At 37.4% G+C, this 24,320-nt stretch overlaps 1 protein-coding gene and 1 non-coding gene across 21 annotated transcripts in view; one reads left to right on the forward strand and one right to left on the reverse strand.

The window, feature by feature from the left end:
• ASH1L (ASH1 like histone lysine methyltransferase) overlaps positions 1–24,320 on the reverse strand; it is a 207,762-nt gene that overhangs the window by 156,156 nt on the left and 27,286 nt on the right. For 15 of the 20 annotated variants that reach the window (XR_015161110.1, XM_086393216.1, XM_086393204.1 and 12 more), the window contains one exon: positions 19,621–20,141. Coding sequence is in view for 10 of the 20 variants with exons in the window: in XM_086393204.1 (XP_086249330.1) it covers positions 19,621–20,040 (420 nt within the window). In the remaining 10 variants the exon portion in view is untranslated. Of the gene's footprint in view, positions 1–7,828; positions 7,872–19,620; positions 20,142–24,320 lie in introns of all 20 variants that reach the window. The other 5 variants (XM_086393210.1, XM_086393207.1, XM_086393209.1 and 2 more) reach the window with 1 other exon arrangement.
• TRNAQ-CUG (transfer RNA glutamine (anticodon CUG)) lies at positions 2,169–2,241 on the forward strand. The gene has a single exon. It is a non-coding gene; the product is annotated as a tRNA-Gln (tRNA).

Here is a 24,320-nt window from a genome sequence, read left to right on the forward strand (position 1 = left end):
GTCTATGTAGGTCGAAATTTCATGAGAGAAACTCCAAAATAAATCACCTTTATTCATTATAATTCAACTTTAATCTGGACATAGTAAATAGTATAAAAAAGAAGAAAATGTTAGAGGAGAACAAAATACCTAAAACAAGGGTTATTCTCATTCCATTAAAAAAAAAAAAAAGCCTTACAATGTCTTTATGGGGATTTCACCGGTGGTCCAGTTGGCTAAGACTTTGTGTTCCCAATGCAGGGGCCTGGGTTCCATCACTTGTCAGGGAACTATCCCATATGCCTCAACTAGAAAAAAAATCCTGCATGCTGCAATTAAAGAAGACCCTGCATGCTGCAGTAAGAAGACCCTGTGCAGCCAATAAATATTTTTTTAACCTTAAAAAAAATTGTCTTTATGGAAAAGATTCATGAGTCCTAATATTTGACTTCCCTGGTGGCTCAGATGGTAAAGCATCTGCCTACAATGTGGGAGACCTGGGTTCAATCCCTGGGTCAGGAAGATCCTCTGGAGAAGGAAATGGCAAACCACTCCAATACTCTTGCCTGGAAAATCCCACGGACGGAGGAGCATGGTAGGCTCCTACAGGCCATGGGATCGCAGAGTCGGACACAACTGAGCGACTTCAATCACTCACTCATATCTGAATAAGCTTTCTGAAGTGCTTCTACAAACTGCCAATAACCTATAAGTTGATGACAAAAAAATTTTTGAGATTTGCTCAGTTCCTTTTGAGAAAACATTTTCTTGAAATATTTGTTCCTAAAATCTCACTCTGCTCAGAACAAAATGTTAATGACATAATTAAATATGCTACTTCTGTATCTCACACATCAGACATAAATACTTGACAGCACAGGATGATAAAATTAAAATTCTGTTTTGATCACTGAATGAAAGATATCTGTAACGCACAAACTATAACAACAGAATCTCAAAAAAAAATTGTACAAAATTCCATAGACTATAAACTGGGACTTCTCTGGTGGTTCAGGGGACTTCACAGGGACATCAAAAAAAGGAAAAGACAGTTTAAATTATTATTTAATTGGTACTTACAACAAACAAACATAGTAAAGGTTATGTGCTCATAACTTAAGATTTTGGAACCAAGAATAGGATGTTTTGTTCAAATCCTCAAGGTGTGTTCAGAGGATTACAGCACAGAATTTCAGTAACAGAACTAGTCTGTAAACAGAAATACAGTAGGCTATTTTCATCATTCTTGCTATACTAAGAGATTCTGAAATTAACTTGTCATGTACTTAATGAAACAGGAAAGGATAGCCTTATTACATGTTAAAAAAACAGCACTTGAACAAAGGAAAGCTTTAAAGTTACACTCTATAGATAACAATATCAACACAGGAAAATTTATTCAAAGTAGTTTACTGGAATCCACTAGAACAGTAACGTGCCTTAGGAGTTTATATATTCGTCTTTTACATGATATGTGCCAGGAAGATCCTCCTATCATCCCAGTACATGGCAGATTTTGAAACTACTCTGTATGCAATGAAAGCTGAGATATAAATGGAAATTCACAATTTTATCTTCTTACAAACTAATTATACACACTTCTGGGCTTTCCAGGTGGCTCAGTGGGTGAAGAATCTGCCTTAATGTAGGAGATGCAGGTTCAATGCCCAGACCAGGAAGATCCCCTGGAGGAGGGCACAGCAACCCACTCCAGTATTCTGCCTGGAGAATCCCATGGACAGAGGACCCTGGTGGGATACAGTCCATGGAGTCGCAAAGCATTGGACATGACAAAATCAACTGAGCACGCATGCATACACACCCCTATTACAATGTTTGTTGATCAAAGAGTTATAGAGGGACTTCCCTGGTAGTCTGGGCTTTCCTGATAGCTCAGTTGGTAAAGAACCTGCCTGCAGTGCGGGAGATCTTGGTTTGATTCCTGGGTGGGGAAAATCCACTAGAGAAGGGCTAGGCTACCCACTCCAGTATTCTTGGGCTTCCCTCGTGGCTCAGCTGGTAAAGAATCCGCCTGCAATGTGTGGGACCTGGGTTCGATCCCTGGGGTGGCAAGAGCCCCTGGGGGAGAGAACGGCTACCCACCCCAGTATTCTGGCCTCAAGAATTCCATGGACTGTATAGTCCATGGGGTCGCAAAGAATCAGAAACAATTGAGCGACTTTCACTTTTCCCTGGTAGTCCAGTGGATAAGACCCTGTGCTCTGAATGTAGGGGGTCCAGGTTCGATCCCTGGTCAGGGAACTAGATCCCACATGCCACAACTAAGACCTGGAGCAGCCTAAATAAATAAATGAAATATATATTTAAAAAAATCAAATAGGGTTTAAAAAAAAAGATTTATGGAGAAGTATGGAGGTTAACATTCTATCCCAACAACATGTGAAAAGTTAAATGGAAAGAATAAACAATTATATCCATAATAGACGTGAGGTCAGAGAGTAAACTTCAGGCCCCAAAACTGAAGTGACTGATGGAGAATCATTTACCAGAGCAGAAACCCTGGTGGAACGAGTGAGTGCTAGGGTAGGGAAACCTCAACTTTAAAGTGATAAACTGCTGGAGGCTCAATGTAGACTAGTTTGAGAGTTGAAAACTCCAGGAGAACTCAATTACTGTGATTCCCACAAACTTTTATGAGTTTTATCTTCTGGATCTCCACTAGGTTGGCACAATGAGAAAAATTCCCTCTTAAATTCTTGCAGAGGGGGAAAGGAACTATTTTGAAATATGCCAGATCATTCTGTTTCTAACAAGGTCTGCCCTCAGGAGAAACTATTAACCAGAGCTTAACCTGCTGGGATTTATCAAAGCCTAATCGATCTGGTCGGAGAAGGCAATGGCACCCCACTCTAGTACTCTTGCCTGGCAAATCCCATGGACGGAGGAGCCTGGTAGGCTGCATTCCATGGGGTTGCTAAGAGTCGGACACGACTGAGTGACTTCACTTTCACTTTTCACTTTCATGCATTGGAGAAGGGAATGGCAACCCACTCCAGTGTTCTTGCCTGGAGAATCCCAGGGACGGGGGAGCCTGGTGGGCTGCTGTCTATGGGGTCGCACAGAGTTGGACACGACTGAAGCGACTTAGCAGAAGCAGCAATTGATCTGGTGGGAGGAAATACCCAACTCTAGTCCACTCTAGCCATCCTGTTCTACCTAAGAGGGGAGGGGGCACCCAGAACTATTTGGGTTTTTTGTTTTAAATATTTGTCTGCATCGGGTCTTAGCTGCAGCATGTGGGGTCTTCACTGTATCATGCAGGATCTTCCATTGCTTTGCACAGATTCTCTAGTTGTGGCACTCAGGTTCCAGAGCTTGTGGGCTCTTCAGCTGCTCTGCAGCATGTGGGATCTTAGTTCCCCAATCAGGGATTGAAGCCGTGTCCCCTCTACTGCAAGGTGGTTTCTTAACCACTGACCTGCCAGAGAAGTCCCAATGAAGTCCCACTGACCTGCCAGAGAAGTCTCAGTTTACAATCTAGAGGTACAAGCTAACCAAAATATAAAAAACTGTCCTCTTAACTACAGATGGGCAAAAATAAAAATTATATCCAACTTCTCCTCAGACATTGCCCAAGCAAGAAGAGAGTGGAGTAACATATTTAAAGTGTTAGAAGGAAAGAAAAAAAAAAAAAAACAGCTAGAATTCTGTAACCTGTGAAATTATTTTTAAAAATGAAGAAGAAACAAAGACTTTCTCTGACAGAAATCTGAATCTATATAAAGAATAAAAGACCACTAGAGAAGATGGGGAGAAGGCAATGGCACCCCACTCCAGTACTCCTGGCCTGGAAAATGCCATGGATGGAGGAGCCTGGTAGGCTGTAGTCTATGGGGTCGTGAAGGGTCGGACACGACTTCACTTTCACTTTTCACTTTCATGCATTGGAGAAGGAAATGGCAACCCACTCTAGTGTTCTTGCCTGGAGAATCCCAGGGACAGGGGAGCCTGGTGGGCTGCCGTCTATGGGGTCGCACAGAGTCGGACACGACTGAAGTGACTTAGCAGCAGCAGCAGCAGCAGAGAAGATGTGAAGGTAAAATAAAAACTTATTTTTCTTATTCTTTTTTTTTTTAGCGGCACTGAGAGGTATGGGGGAATCTTGGTTCCCCTATCAGGGACTGTGTTCCCTGCAGTGGAAGTGCAGAATCCTGACCATGGGACCACCAGGGAATTCCTTAGTTTTCTTATTTTTATCTAATCTAATGGATAAGTTTATTTAAAATAATAATAACAACAATGTATTTAATAAAGTATGATGATGTGAATGTGTATCTTTATTTACAATGAAATGAATGACTGTAATGATACAAGAGACAAGGAAAGGAAGGGAGGAATTTGTGCCATTTTATTATTACAAGGTATTTGTAAAGCAAAACAGTGTTAATTCAAGGTTAATTAAATTAGTTGTAAATGTATATTGCAAACTCTAGGACAACTATTAAAAAAGGTAAAGAAAAATGTTTGCGGACAGTTTTTCTCAAGTGACTGTACCAGAACATCTGAGAATGGGGGTTGGGGGAAAAGTCTCAAAAGAAAATTTAACATACAGATAATTAAATCAAATATTTTAATATAAAATCACACAAGTTTTTCTTTTCAAAAGCTGACCACTATGGGTTTTTCTTAAATTACATAACCATTAATTAGGTGGCTGCACCTGCTCATTTTTATTATACTATATTGCCCCCATTAAAGAGTCAACCAACATATATTACTAGAGGAAGTTTAATTCCTTCAGAGAATACTATAATAAATAATAATGGTATGGAGAGGCTTTTCCTGCTATTGAATATAACTTAACCTGCTACTGAATATAACTTAAGCAACAAACATACAACACCAATCTGTCTTAGGTATTAACAGCAGAGGAAAAGTCTTTAGATTCTTTATACCCAGTTTTTTCCTGAAGTGTAAAATCACTACCACAGCACACGTATAAATTAATCTATACTCTTTCTCTCAAGATTTCTCCCCGTAAATCCCTATATAACTAATTGGGAAAGAGGAACAATTCAGAAAAATGTCTTCAGTGGTTTAGACTGACTAAATGAGGTCAGGAGAAAAAAAAAATCTTTTTTTCATCATGTATTTAACCTTTTGTCCCTATTCATGAAGTTTCATAAAAGCTCCACGTTTGTTATCTCATCATATAGGGCTGTTAATTCTGATGTAATCCAAAAATCTTCACTTCTAAGCAGCTGTACCTCAGAATTTACTAGCAACGTGTACTTATGGAGCAGTCTGTATGTAAACACCTCTGGCATGATATACAGTCACTAAAATGAAATAAAGATATGAACAGACAACCATAAAAAGCAGTATGTGAATTAGTGAGTCAGCATGATGATATTTAGGCTTAATTCTCTGGGACTAAGCAAGTTATGCCTTCTATCAATTTGTTTCAATAATGACTTTTTCTATTAGCAAAATCAACAATGAAATGAGAAATATTTTTCACATTTAGCATATCTTATTATGTACTCCATTAAAACAAACCACAATCAGACTCAAGCAGACATCCCTAACATGCTACACTTTAAAAGAAAGTAAACTGCTCAACCAGCCAAAAGCAATGCTGATTTAGAGAAGTTTCAACTACAAAATGAAAGCAAGAACTGAAGCTGAGCCTGAGGAAACTAATTATGGTAGTTTTAATCTTCTTGGTACATTTATAGCAGAGCTGCACTGTGCAATAGAAGAGATCTGCTTTTCCCCTCCATTTATGGGAGCTTTGATGGGAGCTTCTACAATTGGTGGTATTTTGGGAAAAGAGTGGCACTGACCTTATTTTGTCTTCAAGGCTTAGGGCAGATCTTGGCTGCCCCCTTAACAGTCTGTTTTGTGTGTGTTAAAGGGAGAAAAGAAGGCTTTATTGAAATGTGAAGATCTGGGAAAATTTGCATAATAGCCTCTGCCCTGGAGAAGCTGGGATCTATGCCAACCATTCTCTTCTCTACTACAAAGTAATTCTAGCTCAAGCAGCTTTCAAAGCAAACAATCAGTATGAAGGTAAAACAGAATTCCATTCAAAGCAGAACCTGGAGATAGCTATATACCATCAGGTATTCCTGCTTGAATAACCTTTACAACCAGAACATGGCAGTGGAAAAGTAACAGTGGGATAATGAGGACTTGTGTTCTGAACCTCCCCATAAGTTGATATAAGACTACACTCACAGATGGCACTCAGCTCACAAGTTACAAGTAAGAAGAATGTGACGATCTCTTATTTACCAAATCTTGAATTCACTAATAAGAACTAAGGAGCTTAAACACACAAAAAAATTGTATTTAAAAAAAAAAACACTGGGTAAACATAAACCAGATACCAGTAAGAATAAAAGCTTCATCTGGGGTTCGTCTGGAGACAAACTCTCCCTAAAATCAACTTCATATAGGGTTTATGACTAACCTCTCTATCCAAAGCTTTATTTCCTTTCTTGTCCTGCCCCTGTTCCCCTCAGGACTGAGAAGTATCAAAGAAAAGAGGATACTGAAACCAACCAAGACCCTGCGGAGCGTTCTTGGGTACAAAAGCACCTCTGTATTCCTGTTACTTGGGGGGAAAAAAAAAAAGCTTCTAGGCCTTCAAGGAAATTCAAAACAGTAGGCTCAAGCAGTTAACCATTAGGGCTGTAGTGTCACAGGGATCTCGAGGTTTCTCCTGAAGGGACATGAATAACAATCTGGTGTATATCCTTGAGCGTTCTGTAGAAACTAAGACTCCTACCCAGGTGGAAGATGGTGACTATATGCTGGGCACAAGTACACAGACCCCAGGCCGATTATAACCAGATGGTTGGCATTCCCGAAACATCATTGTTACCTTAGCACCAAACAATCAGAACAAAGTTCATGAGCTGCTCATTCTCCTTGCTTGGAGCCCTGCAAACAAATTCTTACTCTGATGCTAACACCCCTGCCAGAGTCTGACTTGCTGCCTGGGCACAAGAGCCCTTGGTTGATAACAATCTGGTACCACCTTTTAGTGGGTGAGTCACTAAGATATGTCAGATGCATTCAAAAGGTACTTGACTACTAAAAATATTTTCTTAAACTAAGAGCCTAATGTGGGGGGTTGTTTTTAACTGGAGATAACATAGATAACTTAGCTCACCTCTCTGTGTTGTGACAAAACAAAGTAAAGTTTTTGTTTGACCTCTTAGAAGAGTAGTTACCAAAGTTGTGCCTTACCAGGAAATTCATGAAACAGCCACAGTTGCAAGCATTACTACCAATAATACTAACTTCTTAAAATTAATGACCTATTGACTATACTAATCACAATAGAACCTAATAAGTTTTAATATGTACATACTTTAAGTAAATGAAAGAAGAGAAAATATTTGAGTAGTTCACTTATGAAAGTTACATGAATAAGCACTATCTTAGGGATAGGCAAACAAATTCTCTTATCCCCAAGCTGTATTTTAAGGGCAGTATTTTTGGTGGTGGTGGCAGTATTTATGCTTATAGATAAACCCACAGTCTATAATTTTATTGAACTATTTTTAAAGCATGTTCTGTGTTGATCATGAAATGCAAAAACTAAAAAGGTCACCTTGACAATTAAGGAGCATTCACTAGTAAAAGACAAATTAATAATTATACTATAATGTGATTTATGTTAAAAACAGAGAAATATATGCAATGGAAGCACAGAAGTTAGAGTAACTAACTCTGCCTGGGAAGGTTCAGGTAACATTTCAAAGAGTTGGGTGACATTTGAGCTGAGTCTTTCCACTCCATCATCCTACTTCTTCTCTCTATTGTATACTGCAACTTTTTTTCTTTTTATTTAGGAACTTAGTAATCTTAAACTTACTTTTCTAATTTCTCATCTTTATCTTAGACAATTTACTTCAAGGCTGAAAGAGAAGAAAAACATGTCACCAAGAATGCCTAGGAGATTTTCCACTTCTTTGAGAATTCCTAACACTCATAATTAACAAACAGTTTAAAAAGAAAAGTTACCAAGTTCCCCTGCCTTTGGCTTTTAATTTTCAGAATCTGTGATTTCTTCAGCAGTCTTCTGTAGCTCCCTATGCATGCAACCAAGGACTAGACAAGGAACTACAGGATAATCATACTTAGCAAGGAAGCCAAAAAATGAAAAGGTGGGGTTCAGGTCTGTCTTCTTCCACCGTTTTTACTGTGAAAGTTACTACTGAATTCTGGGATTGTCTTTTTACTTTCACATACCTACTCAGATGTTAGTAATTCTATGTAGCTTGGCTAAAAACAGTTAAAATATTCTAATGTATATATTTACCATCTGTGAATTTTTGTCAAAATGCTTTTGCACACCTCCTAAACTCCAACTTCCTAATAGAGGAGCAGAACTTTATTACAAGTTCTTGACTTGCACATCAACTTTGAAATGTTTTCCAAAAATGAAGGTAAAATACACATAGCAGACCAGAACTTGACTGTTAAAAAATAAAGAGGGAAAAAAGATCAAATTGAATAGCTCAGAACCTATTCTGTTTAAAGAGTGGGCTCTCATTACTATTTCACTTAAACACTACTTATTTCTGACATCTTTGAGACATTATCTTCTTTTGCTAATATGTATTCCCTCTTTAGAAAATAGATTTTGGAGAAACCAAAGCCTTAGGAACACCATAAATCCAGTTTGAAGAAAGACTCATATTTATATCCAAGGAAGCCACAGTTAATATGCAAACTACTGCCCCTTTTCCCAGGTAAATCTTTACCCAGTCAGATATACCACTCCTAACATCTAATATTAGGTACTTGTTGGTGCAAAGTGATACTTAGTTAAAATAAAGAAGCTAAGGCTATTAAATAGATCCTGTATGCCACCTTCATATTTTTCTACCTTTTTTTTAGTTGGGGGAGAAGGAGTTATTAGATATACAACAAAAATTTCCTTTTCTTCTTGGGAGAGAATTCTTAATTGCTACATTTTTTAAATAGTAGGTTTTGAAAAACTACAGATAAACCTTTAAACAGACCAGCAATGCCCAAGGGTCATATTGAACTTTGCCAGCTATACTCTGAATCCCCAGTTCACCTCATTTCCCTTCCCCCCTTAACAGTTAAATCCTTGCAACTCATCCTTAAACCTGATCTCTAATGCCATCTGCTGTTGCAGTTCTGTGTTCTCAAGAAATTCTACAAACCTGCCCCAGTATTACTCCTACTTGACTTTCACTCCTGCATGAAAACCAAGCGGTGCTAATGGTAAAGAACCCGCCTGCCAATGGGTTGGGAAGATGCCCTGGAGGAGGGCATGGCAACCCCCCCCCCCCAACCGGTATTCTTGCCTGGAGAATTCCATAGACAAAGGAACCTGGTGGGCTACAGTCCATAGGGTCACAAAAAGTTGGACACGACTAAAGCGACTAAGTATGCATGAAGACCAAAGTAGTCAGGTATTAACAGATTTAGAAAATAAAATTCAGGTACTATGTCTTTGGTAAGATTTAATATTACAGTTACAAATGATAGGGTTCTTACTTACTAAAGTAATCCTAAATTTCTCAAATAGAAAAACTTTTCAAAAAAGCAATTTTAACTTTTGAGTGCAATAAAAAGTTGTAAGTTCCCCACTTGTCCTCCATTCTTTATTATTTTCTTAGTGCCCACCTACACTAAAGGGCTGTCAAACTGTTTGACAGCACAATTCACAAACACTCTAGGAAACATGCTAAATTCACCTTTGCCCTTTACTATTTACTTTGTCCTCAAATTAGAATTTGTCTAGCAAATGCTAACAAAAATGTCAACATCTAATTTTAAATACAAGTTCCACTGTAAAGCTTTCCATGCATACTTTCCTGCTCACAACCTTCTCCAAACAGTCCTATGAACACTTCATATGTATTCCTATTATGGAAGTTATCATTTGTTGTTGTTGATAAGTCACTAAGTTATGCCTGACACTTTGCGACTCCATGGACTGCCGTATGCTAGGCTTCCTCATGCTTCACTCTCTACAGGAGTTTGCTCAACTTCATGTCCGTTAAGTCAGTGATACTATCTAACCATCTTACCTTCAACTGCCCCTTTCTCTTGCCCTCAGTCTTTCCCAACATCAGGGTCTTTTCCAGTGAGTTGGCTTTTCGCATCAGGTGGCCAAAGCATTGAAGCTTCAGCATCAGTCTTTCCAATGAATATTCAGGACTGATTTTCTGTAGAATTGACTGGTTTGATCTCCTTGCAGTCCAATGGACTTTCAAGAGTTTACTCCAACACCACAGATCAAAAGTATCAATTCTCTGGCACTCAGCCTTCTTTGTGGTCCAACTTTCACATCCATACATGACTACTGGAAAAACTACAGTATATGGACCTTTGATGGCAAAGTGATGTCTTTGTTTTTAATATACTGTTCAAGTTTGTCATCACTTTCCTTCCAAGGAGCAAGCGTATTTTAATTTCATGACCGTAGTCACTGTCAACAGTGATTTTGGAACCCAAGAAAATAAAGTCTGTCATGGTTTCCACTTTTTGCCCATCTTTTTGCCATGAAGTGATGGGACCGGATTCCATGATCTTAGTTTTTTTAAATGCTGAGTTTTAAGCCAGTTTTTTCACTCTCCTCTTTCACCTTCATCAAAAGGCTCTTTTTTCCTTTAAGTTTCCGCCATTAGAGTGGTATCATCTGCATATTTGAGGTTGTTGATATTTCTCCCAACAATTGTGATTCCAGCTTATGATTCACCCAGCCCCGCATTTTGCATGATGTACTCTGTACAAAAGTAAGCAGAGTGCAATACACAGCCTTGTCATACTCCTTTCCCAATTTTGAACCAATCAGCTGTTCTATGTAAGATTCTAACTTTGTTTCTTGACCCACATACAGGTTTCTCAGGAGACAGGTAAGATGGTCTGATACTCTTATCTCTTTAAGAATTTTCCACAGTTTGTTGTGATCCACACAGTCAAAGGCTTTAGTGTAGTCAATAAAACAGAAGTAGATGTGTTTCTGGAGTTCCTTTGCTTTCTCCAGGATCCAGTGAATGTTGGCAATTTGATCTCTGGTTCCTATGCCTTTTTTAAACCCAGCTTGTTCATCTGGAAGTTCTTTAATCACATACTGCTGAAGCCTAGCTTCAGGGATTTTGAGCGTAACCTTACTAGCATGTGATATGAATGCAACTGTACAGTAGTCTGAACATTCTTTGGTGTTGCTCTTCTTTGGGATTGGAATGAAAACTGATCTTTTCCAGTCCTGTGGCCACTGCTGAGTTTTCCAAATTTGCTGACATATTGACTGCAGCACTTTAACAGCATCATCTTTTAGGATTTCAATAGCTCAGCTGGAATTTCATCACCTCCGCTAGCTTTGTTGTAAGTTATCATACTATATCATAATTACTCATTTACTGCACAGGGAAGGCAATCAAATATTTTATGGAGGAATAAATAAAACATTGCTACAAGCCTACATTAGAGATTATGCTCAAAATTAAAGGATACAAAATTTGACCCTCTTTTGTGAAGTAGAAAGTAAAAACACTAGCCCTGTGATCAGTTTTCTAAAATGTAATAGCCAAATTAAAACATATATTCAAGGTAATGAAAATATTCTGAAGTTAGTGGTGATGGTTGCAAACCTTTGTATGTAGCTTATAAGGGGATATACTAAAAACCACTGAACTACACACTTTAAAAGAGGAAATTTTATGGTGTTAGAATTGTATCTCAATTAAAAATATATAAATTTTATCCAAAACCAAGCTAATCTAATAATATGGCATAATTTAAAGAAACTACTGAATTTCTCTGGAGGTCCAGTGGCTAGGACTCCCTGTTCCCCACGCGGGGGACCCTGGTCAGGCAACTAGGTCCTATATGCACCATTAAGAGTTCATATGCTGCAACTAAAGACCCCGCCTGCCCCAACTACTGATCCTGTGTGCCGCAACTAAGACCTGGCACAGCCAAATACATCAACAAACAAATGGAATCTGTGTGAAACAATTTAAAGACTACTAGGCAAATTAACCAAGAACAGAGCAAGAACAGAGCTAACTGTCATTATTATCTGCATATTTTCTTACTAAAGAAACTACATCAATCAATTATATAATTTAATAAAAATCTTAGGCCAACAGGCCCTAATTAGAATACCTGGATTCAATGAGGGTTTTAATGTCTCCATAAAAATTACATCAGTGAAATTCAAAATTACATCTACAATTTACTGTTTCTTAAATAATCTATTAAGTCAGCATAGTTGTTTCTTTTCCAAGCAAAAAAGTATCTTTTGGCAGGGAAATTACAATTACAGCTGTACATGTTGTTTGTAATTCACTTTGCTCATTCAATCCACTCAACTATGGTAAAATGACATCCAATAAACTATTCAATAACAAAAACTTAACACCAAATCTCAATCTTATTTGACCTAATTTATAATGGGGGCTTCCCCAGTGGCTCAGCAGTAAAGAATTCACCTGCAATGCAGGAGACTTGGGTTCAATCCCTGGCTTGGAAGATCCCCTGGAAGAGGAAATGGCAACCCACTCCAGTACTGGTAACAGGAAAATCCCATGGACAAAGGAGCATGGTGGGCTACAGTCCATCAGGTCACAAAGAATCAGACATGACTGAGTGCACGTGTGCACACACACATAAAATCAGTATACAGTGGTATGATATATCCCCCGATCCCTTTTCTCTCACACAAGTTTCAGTTTTAATCACTTGCTACAGGAAATAAGTATTTTAGTTATTTTTCATTTGTTACAAAAGAGCATGTTTCAATTTTCATTACAAAAGTTTATATGTAAACTAAGATCCCATATAACTAGCTATGCTGCACAATTCCAAAGCTGGAATTTTGTTTAAATACTAAAAAGGAATATACCATTGCCTCGTTTCCTTTTAAGTTAGTGTGTGATAAATACAAGTAAATATTATGACTTCCACCTCTACTTTCACTTTCTAAAATACTGCAACAGAAGAATGACTATACCATTCTGACAACTTATGAAATGACACAGACACTACATAAAGTAACAAGACAGCCAAACCCAAACTTTTATATGAAATTCAAAAGAAAACATTTCTTTCCACTATAAACAAACAAAAATGAGACAGGAAGATCTATTATACATTTAATAGTCAATATATTTCTTATAAAACAATCAGGTGATTTCCACTCTAGCCATATGGCAGGCTAAACACCATAAATATCCATTTACCACAACAAAATAATTCAATCCAGCAATAAAATACCATGGTTGTTGCACTGTGGCCTCTTAGGAAGTAAGAAAAATCTCCAAAGGTCCAAAAAAAGAAAAAGATGTTAGAGTGTGTGTGTGAGTGTGCGTGTGTGTGTCGCTCAGCAACTCTGCGACCCCATGGACTGTAGTCCACCAGGCTCCTCTGTCCAAGGGATTCTCCAGGCAAGAGTACTGGAGTGGGTTGCCATTTCCTTCTCCAAGGGATCTTCCCGACTCAGGGATCGAACCCACGTTTCCTGCATTGCAGGCGGATTCTTTACTGTCTGAGCCACTAGGGAAGTCCCCTCGGTTTTCAGATATTTTAAAAATTCAATTGTTGTTGGGGAGGAAATTCTAGCACACTGCCCACCCCCACCAGGCGTCTATTTGCCAGTCCAAGGTCTAGCGTACACCCTCCAGCTCTCCACCCACAGCAGAATGAGCTGCACACAGGCAGCCTTTTGCTGGGGGGAGGGTCTCAGGAACCCATTTGAACACCCTAAATCTTGGCAAAGCAAATTCAGAGTTTCTCAAAGAAGTGAAGTGAAGTGGAAGTTGCTAGTTGTGTCCGACTCTTTGCGACTCCATGGACAATATAGTCCATGGAATTCTCCAGGCCGGAATACTGAAGTGGGCAGTTTTCCCTTCTCCAGGGGATCTTCCCATCCCAGGAATTGAACCAGGGTCTCCTGCATTGCAGGCTGATTACTTTACCAGCTGAGCTACTCATCTACCAAATAGGTTCCAAGTTTAACCACAGATTAAAAAAAAAAAAAAAAAAATGAACGAAATATGAACTTTGTAATCAACTGAACAAGTTCTAGAAAAAAACTGTTTTTATTAAAATCACATAAAGTTTATAAACTAATAAGCAATAATGCAAGGAACACTCTAAAACATGAATAATGAGGAAGGATTAGCCCTACCAGATATAAAACATAGTAATTAAAACTACCATGATGGCAAATAGAGAACAATGACACAAAGTGGGAAATCAGACCAGACCCAAGTACACACAGAAATTCAGTGTACGATAAAGGCGGTGTCTCAATTCTGAGGACTAAAAGAAGAATTCTTAAAGTATTAGGACAACCTGCAGTTATTTGGAAAAAGATAAAGTTCGATCCACAACTTATATATCATAGTAAACTTCAAATGGATCAAATATTTATATATTTAAAATGAAACATTAGGGAATTCCCCAATGGTTCAGTGGTTACAACCTAAGCATTCACTGCTATGGATCCTGGTCTGATCCCTGGTTGGGAAACTAAGGTCCTGCAAGCTCTGTGGCATGGCCAAAACTAATAATAATAAAAAGTGAAACATTAAAATATATAAGAACTTTAATAAACTTGAAGTGAAGGCCTTTTTAGTGACATGTCAAATGCTCAAAGCCATAAAAGGAAAGATTTATTAATTAAATTCTTTAAAAAACTAAAGATTTCTGCATGGCAAAATAAACAATAAACAAGATCTAAAGACAAATGACAAACTGGAAAAAAAAAAACACTTATTAACCATATTTCTAAGGGCTAAAGAGGCTTAGTTTTTGTACAGGAAAATCCTCTAGAATATACTAATATGCTATGTAAGTGGAAAAATGAATGATGAAGAAAAGTGTATACAGTATAGTACCATTTATATTTTTAAATGGGGAGGGTGGGATTACATGTATTTGCTTGTATACATACATATACATATATATATAAATATATATATATATTTGTGGGAGCTATCAAAGGCACTGATGTTGGAGTTAGAAACGCCTAGAAATTTCTTTGCACCAATTTTGGTTCCAAACAACTTGGTTTTTTTTTTAGTTTTCCAAGTAAGACAACTTCATTATACAGAACAGTTTTCTTCATTTTGATTAAGAAATGTTCTGCTTAGTTGTCATATGGGGGTTATCACATGATTGCTTAAAAAGAAGGGAGAGAAGTATATTGATGGTAACAATGTTTGTTTCCTTTTTTGTCTTTTAAAGTCTGAACCATAGGAGTGTAATACTGATCAAAGCTGCTAGTCCAGTATCCATACTCTTAGGCATTAAATTTGTAACAGTTTTCCATGTCCAAAGTATTCCTTGCTATAGTAATCAGTTGAGAGCAAGTTCAGGGTGAGAGGGGTACCTGAAAATCTCTCAAAGACTGAAACATAAGAGAGAGGACTGTAAAACCTTTTTTTTTTTCATAAGGGGAAAATCCTTATGATGCTAGATTTGGAAGAGATATCTTGGCTATGACATCAATGCACAGGCAATAGAAGAAAAAATAGACGAATTAGAGTTCATCAAAATTGAGAACGGTTGTGCATCAGAGGACACTATCAAGACAGTGAAAAAGACAGCTCACAGCACAGGGAAAAAATATTAGCAAGTCATATACAGAATATACCTAGAACCCTGAAAACTCAGCAACAAAAAAAAAATCCACAATTCAAAGATAGTCAGAAGATTTAAACAGACATTTCTCCAGAGAAGATATGCAAATCAAACAAGCTCAGGAAAAGATGCTCAATGTTACTAGTCATCAGGGAAAAGGAAGGAAAACCACAGTGAGATACAACTTCATACTCTTTAGAGTGGCTATTATTTAAAATACACATACATACACACGAACACTCACACACACAGAAAATAACAAGTACTGAAGAGAATTTGGAGTAACTGAAACCCCCATGCACTGCTGGTGGGACTATGAAATGGTACAGTTGCTATGGAAAACAGTTTGGCAGTTCCTCAAAGACATCACAGGATCCAACAATTCTACTCCTAAGTATAGTACCGAAAGAAATGGAACACAGGAATTCAAACAGATGTTTGTACACCAGTGTTCACTGTAGCATGTTTTCCCATAGCCAGAATGTTGAAGCAAACCAAGTACCCACAGATGATGAATTTTAAACAAAATGTGGCCTAAATGTACATGAAATATTATTCAACCACAAAAACGAAGAGGTTTTGGTACATGCTACAAATGGATGAACTTGAAGACATGCTAGTGAAAGAAGCCAGAGACAAAAGGACCAATACTGCATGATTCCAGACAATTTCATAGAGGCAGAAGTAGATTATGAATCACCAGAGATTGGGGGAGGGGGCTCTGTAACAAGACAGATTTATTATTTAATGGTTACAGAGTTTCTATTCGGTATGATGAGATGGTTTTGGAAAGAGATAGTGAGGATGGTTGAACAACACTGTGAATGGAATTAGTGACACTGAATTTACACTTAAAAATGATCAAAATGGCAAATTCTATATTAACATATTTTACAACTTTTAAAAATTAATAATGTTATATATCAATAACAAAACCACAAACTGTACAGTTTAAATGGGTGGATGGTATGATACATGAATTATACCTCAATAAAGACATTTTTTAAAATACCCAGACATATTGAGTCAGAACCAATAAGAAGGTATCAGGAATCTATACTTCTAATAAATATTTTATACATGTATCTTGCTATACACTAGCAAGTATTCTATAAGATAGTTTCTTAGAAGTGACACTGTGGAATCAAGGAATTGTCCATTTTAAATTGTCACAGATACAAGCAAACTGCTCTCAAAAAGTACAGTATCAATATACTCTCCACCAACAGTGCATGAGAGTGCTTGTTTCCCCTATATTCTTGCCAACACTGAACATTATAAAATTTTTTAATTTTGCCAAAATGTAATATAGAAAGATAAATCTCAAAACTAATTAAAAATAAACCAAATACATATTAAACTGTACACTGTGCTGTATGTCAAATCTTATCACAATAAAACTGGGGGAAAATACATTTTAAAAAATAGGACCCTTAAAATCTATAACTTCTACAACTTTAACTAAAAGATACAAAAAGTATCTACTACTTCTCAAAGGAATGAACTAAACTTTAAACTTTAGTTATTAATGTGACAATTCCTAAATTTTGGATTAAAAAAAAAAATGACATATTTGGATTGCTCTAAATAATAGGGTCCATGAGTCAACTACTGTAAATTTAACAATATGTCACATAATTTGAGAAAGGGAAAATTTCACTTAAGGAACTGAACCATTATATTTTGCCGTTATATAAACTGGGCTTCTCTGGTGATCAATGGTAAAGAATCCACCTGTCAACGCAGGCCATAAAGAGTTCGATCCCTAATCCCGGAGGATCCTAGATGTCATGGGGCAACTAAGGCGATGTGCCACAACTACTGAGCCTGTGCTCTAGAAGCCCAGGAGCCGTAACTGCTGGGCCTAGGTGCCACAACTGTTGAAGCCCATGCGCCCTAGAGCCCTAGCTCTGCAACACGAGAAGCCACCACAATGAGAAGCCCGTGCGCAGCAATGAAAAGCCAGCACAGCCAAAAAAAAAAATTTTTTTTACATAAACAGCAATCATTCTAGCAAAATATTTTTTCACAGGGCAATTATTTTTGCCCTCTGAACACTGCCAAAAGAAAACTTCTATTAAGAAATAAAATATATGATCTATGTTTCTATGTTTTTACTAGAAATTTAAGGCCTAATCTTGCTTTAAAATCACCACTAACAAAAACCCAACTATTTTTGAAGAATCCGGGGGGAAATGGTTTGGTTGTTTTGGTAAAGCCTTGCTTTAAAATAAATAAAACAACTCCCTCTCCCCCCACTTCTGCTCCACAAGCTTTCTCAGACTACCAACATGCCTTTTAACAGTCTAGCTTTCTCTCCTGAGCCACTGATGCTCAGTCTTTTTGGAGTGATGAAACCCTTAGTAAAGCTGCTAAGAGCTATGTAAAAATGCATCAAAATGAACACAAAATTCTTCACAGATTATCATAGTCCGAGAGCAATCATAAGAAACCAAACCTTTCTAGAGATCCCAGGTTATAAATCCATATCTTAGGCTGTAAAAAGGGAGAATAGAACACTTACAAGAATTTATCTCATACTAAATACTATACACAAATTTAATTATTTTTTAAAATTGAAGTAAAGCTGACTTACAATATTGTGTTCATTTGAGGTGTACAGCAAAGGGATTCAGCATTTTTTTCAGATTATATTCCATTATAGGTTATCATAACATACTGAACATAATTTCCTGCTCTATACAGTAAATCCACACTGCATATCTACTTCATGTACAATTGTTGATTATACTAATTTGTCTTTCCATCCCTTTCTCCCCTTTGATAACCATAAATTTGTTTTCTGTCTGTAAGTCTGTTTCTGTTTTCTATAAAGATTCATTTATATTATTTTTAGATTCCACATGTAAGTAATATCCTACAATATTTGTCTTTCTCTGACTTACTTTACTAACTATAATATTCTCTAGGTCTATCCATGTTGCTGCAAATGGCAATATTTCATTCTTTTATGGCTAATATTCCATAAATATACATATATGCACATATACACACACCACATCTTCTTAAGCCAACTGTTTGTTGATGGGCACTTGGGTTGTTTCCAATGCCTATCCATTTAATATAGGCATAAACAGTTCCATGTTATAAATGAGAAAAACACAGCTCAGTAAGATAAACCAAATAACCTGTGTGCAGTTATTAAGCCAGGACTTGAATTAGCTTCTGACTCTATAATTCAAGCTCTTCCCATTATTTATGAAGAACTAATTTAGAGGTAGTAACATAGTCAACATTCTATGTTAAAGTAACTGTTGGAAGAATAAGCACCTACTCATTACCACAATTTTGTGAGTATACAGATAGCTTTCCTCAGGAACCAAAAACTATATTCTGCTACAAACAATTTAAGTAGGATATGAACTACTTAAACATTAAAAATAAGTACATATTGTGGGTGCAATCTTTTTACTACAAAACCTATTATTAGCACTATTTTAAAAAATACTATAGAAAGATTACTAAAGACAATCATCTTGAAGCCCTTTAAAAATCAGCTGTGCAAAACAAGCTCTAACATTGTTTCAAATAAAAAGGTCCAGATAAAAAACTTTTTTAATTCATCTTTAGAAAATTCTTGAGGTCAGCAAGAATAGAACCATCCTGAAAGGTAGGTGGTATAATCATTTAACATCTATGAGTGTCAGTTTCTTCTCTGTTATTAACAATTTGTCTATCATCATATTGTTAGTAAGTATGAGGGCAAGATTCAACTCTAGGTTTTCTAACTAAAAATTCAATATTCCTTCCACTTGGCCATGTAGGAACAGCAATCTGGATACACCCCACTTAAAATATTTGCCATAATTTTACAAATTCAAATACATGCATAGTTATACTACCACCCGCTTCTCTTACAAGCCTCAAAATCTGTTTGAGGCTCCCAAAATAGACTATTTAGAAATAACATAAAGATTAAAATAAAAATTCCTGAAATATGTACATAGGTTTGATAAAAATGAGTATTAGTCCAAATAGTGTTAATGATCATGTATTGTCAGGACTTCTACTTACCCGTCTTGAAGGGCAGTGTTCATTCTTTTCATCTGTCATCTTCCCACTTTTAAGTGCTTTCCTTGGGTGCTTGATAGTTGTCTTTATGGCAGGTCGACATACATAGTTCTCCAAGTTCTTTGGAGGTTTTTTAGTTCTCTTAGCCTGAAGGCCAATTTTCAATTTTAAATTTCCTTCTGTAAAGTTTGTTTCTTTCACTGAAAACTGTTGCTGTGCATCAGTCAAACCATTATCTTTCCCTGCTTCAGTGTTTCTTTCCCGATTCCACTTGCGAAGGTCTTCTTCTTCCTTTGTGTTGTTCTCTAGCTCTACTTCTCTCTTGCTGACCAGTGTGCCCGTATTGATGGCAGAGGGACTCTTTCTTGAAAATCCTTCGGAATCAGAACCCAATCCTAACATAGCAGTATTTCTAGGGTCCATCACAAGTGTATGTTATTGCCAAGGAATCTTTTGAAAATTTTATAGAATTGAGTTCCATAAAAAACAGGGTTCTCCAAAACTTGCAACCAGCATCTCTTTCTCTGCAGGATAGACCATAACAAAAATTTATCAGAACAGAGGCAATTATTGATTAACACAAGAAATGGGTATAGAGAGGAGATAAGAACGTCAGGAAGAACCCAAAATCACAGTTAAAATGGATCAAAATGCAGTTCAAAATGGTTAAATTCCCTTAGTTACAAATAAATTTGTATTTCAGAATATGTCTATTATTCTCCAGATATTATAAACAAGCTGCAATGGTATAGTGCAAATCAATGTTTAAGAACCACTGTTAAAATCCAACCAACAAGCTTCTGCAACTGATAGTCAAGCAAACACAGTCTAAGATAAAAATAATATATATTTCAACATTCCTCAGTTTCAAAGGAATATATTTCTCACATTTTACTTAAAGAAAATCAATTTCATTCAAGGTAAAGAATCATATTTTGGGCTAGTTTCAGCACTCCAATCTTATTTATTAAGAGGTGGTAGGTTTTCCAGGTTAAGACTCTTGGGCTGGAATTATCTCTAATGCTGGTTTATGATTCAACTCTGAATCCATATACTCATGAATTCATTCCTTAAAAAATATTTCTAAACATCCATCATGTTCCAGGCACTGGGCAACACCCTGGAAATTACAGTATTGAACAAAACAAATCCAGTTCCTAAATTTATAACCATTATATATAGTGAAAAAGACAAACATTAAGTAACTATATAAATTATTTAGAACAATTGCTATAAGAGGGTGGGATGATTTGGGAGAATGGCATTGAAACATGTATAATATCATATAAGAAATGAATCACCAGTCCAGGTTTGATGCAGGATACCTCCAATTAAAATAAATAAATTAAAAAAAAATTCTAAACACCAGAAGTATATTTTCAAAAGTTTTCCCAATAGCAAACAGTCAGTTGTCACAATTCAATCTCCCAAATCCATAAAATATTTTAAAATCAGAATGCAAAAACACAAAAAACAAAAAACCCAGAATACAGATTTATTGTTTTACAGTAGTTGGTACACCTTACCAGAGAATCTGAATAATCTACACAAGGCAAACCCTTTTCATTAAAAAAAGATTCTCAAGAAACTATATTACTATACTATCTAATGACTACTGAATATAAAACCAAAGTAATTCACTATTCTTGAGGACAAACTAGTTTTTCTTTCAAACATGTATCTGAATATATGATCCAAGACTTGCATCTCGGGAAAAAAAGAACATCCTATCCCTTAGAAGGGGCTTCCCTGGTGGCTCAGATGGTAAAAAATGAACCTGCAATGAGGGAGGCCTGGGTTTGATCCCTGGGGTGGGAAGAACCCCTGGAGAAGAGAACGGCTACCCACTCCAGTGTTCTATCCATGGACAGAGGAGCCTAGCAGGCTACAGTCTATGGGGTCACAAAGAGTCAGACATGAGTGAGTGACTTTCACTTCACATCCCTTAGAAAGTTCCATTTATGAAGTAGAATGGGCTCTCCAAGTGGCACTAGTGGTAAAGAACCTGCCTGCCAATGCAGGAAACATAAGAGACCCAGGCTAGATCCCAGGGTTCGGAAGATCCCCAGGAGGAGGGCATGGCAACCCATTCCAGTATTCTTGCCTGGAAAATCCCATCAACAGAGGGGCCTGGCGGGCTACAGTCCATAGGGTTGCAAAGAGTTGGACACGACTGAAGCGATTTAGCACATGAAGTAGAATATTTTATAGTTTAAACTATATGCCTTAAGACTTTTCTTTCCAATGAGAATGTAGGGCTTTCAAAGCAAATATCATGTGATATAACTTTTAAAACCCATACAAGAACTGTAAACAAAATGCATAGCCCAATGACTGGCCTATCATAGCAAGGCTCAACAGAAGGTGCCAGCAATTTTACTAGTAGTACTAGGAGCATTTTAAGTAGTTACTCAACAAATACTGGCAACTGACTGAAGTGTGTTCCTATTCTATTCATTCACACAAACAGCTCAAAGAGTAATTTTCAAGTCATTTACATATGACAATTCTTGCTGTCTACCATTTCATATATTAACACTTCACAATGGCATAAGGCTCTTCATAATCTGGCTCTAACTATTCAGACTTGTCTATCCCTACTTCCTAAAACACACCCTCTATGATTTAGTCAATTCTGCTTTTTGTTTTTTTTACTGTCCCTAAAAAATTGTGTTCGTTTCTCTTCAGTGTCATGTGCTTTCTATTTATTCCATGATGTGTTCAGTTCAGTTGCTCAGTCATGTCCGACTCTTTGCGACCCCATGGACCACAGCACGTTAGGCCTCCCTGTCCATCTCCAACACCCGAAGTCTACTCAAACTCATCTCCATCGAGTTGGTGATACCATCCAAGCATCTCATACTCTGTTGTCCCCTTCTCCTCCTGTCTTCAATCTTTCCCAGCACCAGGGTCTTTTCAAAAGAGTCGACTCTTTGCATCAGGTGGCCAAAGTATTGGAGTTTCAGCTTCAGCATCATTCCTTCCAATGAACACTCAAGACTGATCTCCTTTAGAATGGACTGGTTGGATCTCCTTGTAGTCCAAGGGAGTCTCAAGAGTCTTCTCCAACACCGCAGTTCAAAAGCATCAATTCTTCGGCACTCAGCTTTCTTCACAGTCTAACTCTCACATCCATACATGACCATTGGAAAAACCATAGCCTTGACTAGACGGACCTTTGTTGGCAAAGTAATGTCTCTGCTTTTTAATATGCTGTCTAGACTGGTCATAACTTTCCTTCCAAGGAGTAAGCGTCTTTTAATTTCATGGCTGCAGTACCCATCTGCAGTGATTTTTGGAGCCCAAATGATCTTAGTTTTCTGAATGTTGAGCTTTAAGCCAACTTTTTACTCTCCTCTTTCACTTTCATTAACGGGCTCTTTAGTTCTTCTTCACTTTCTGCCATAAGGGTGGTGTCATCTGCATATCTGAGGTTATTGACATTCCTCCCAGCAATCTGATTCCAGCTTGTGCTTCATCTAGCCCAGGGTTTCTCATGATGTACTCTGCATATAAGTTAAATAAGTTGGGTGACAATATACAGCCTTGACGTACTCCTTTTCCTATTTGGAACCAGTCTGCTGTTCCATGTCCAGTTCTAACTGTTGCTTCTTGACCTGCATATAGGTTTCTAAAGAGGCAGGTCAAGTGGTCTGGCATTTCCATCTCTTTCAGAATTTTCCACAGTTTATTGTGATCCACACAGTCCAAGGCTTTGGCATAGTCAATAAAGCAGAAATAGATGTTTTTCTGGAACTCTCTTGCTTTTTCCATGATCCAGTGGATGTTGGAAATTTGATCTCTGGCTCCTCTGCCTTTTCTAAAACCAGCTTGAACATCTGGAAGTTCATGGTTCACATACTGTTGACGCCTGGCTTGGAGAATATTGAGCATTACTTTACTAGTGTGTGAGATGAGTGCAATTGTGCGGTAGTTTGAGCATTCTTTGGCACTGCCTTTCTTTGGGATTGGAATGAAAACTGACCTTTTCCAGTCCTGTGCCCACTGCTGAGTTTTCCAAATTTGCTGGCATATTGACAGCAGCCTTTCACAGCATCATCTTTTAGGATTTAAAATAGCTCAACTGGAATTCCATCACCTCCACTAGCTTTGCTCGTAGTGATGCTTTCTAAGGCCCACTTGACTTCACATTCCAGGATGTCTGGCTCTAGATGAGTGATCGCACCATCGTGATTATCTGGGTCATGAAGATCTTTTTTGTACTGTGTATTCTTGCCACCTCCTCTTAATATCTGTGTTAATGATGTGTTCACATCCTGAAATTCAAAACTCTGAAAAAATTAAAAGTTTTTTCATAATATTCTAAATGACAAAATCTTACCTGATCTGATCTGAATCCATTTTGGTCTTAATTACCACAATTTCTGTGAACAGGCATATACTTTAATGCAGAATTATTAAAGTGTGTGATTAAGGAGTCTTTGTTGCCAGTTCTTCCTTTTTTCACTCAACTCTAAACACTGGAGTGCCCCAGGGTATGCCTTTTCCTTTTCTATTTACATTCACTTCCTAAATCACCAGATTCAGTCTACTGAATTTGGTGGTGGTGTTTTAGTCAGTTAAGTCTTGCCCAACTCTTGCCAACTGATGGCCTGTAACCCGCCAGGCTCCTCTGTCCATGGAATTCTCCAGGCAACAATACTGGAGTGGGTTACCATTTCCTTCTCCAAGGGATCTTCCTG

This window comes from Bos grunniens, chromosome 3, assembly GCF_055505025.1.
Source record: "Bos grunniens cultivar Pamir isolate PY7600 chromosome 3, Bosgru_T2T1.0, whole genome shotgun sequence".
NCBI lineage: Eukaryota > Metazoa > Chordata > Mammalia > Artiodactyla > Bovidae > Bos > Bos grunniens.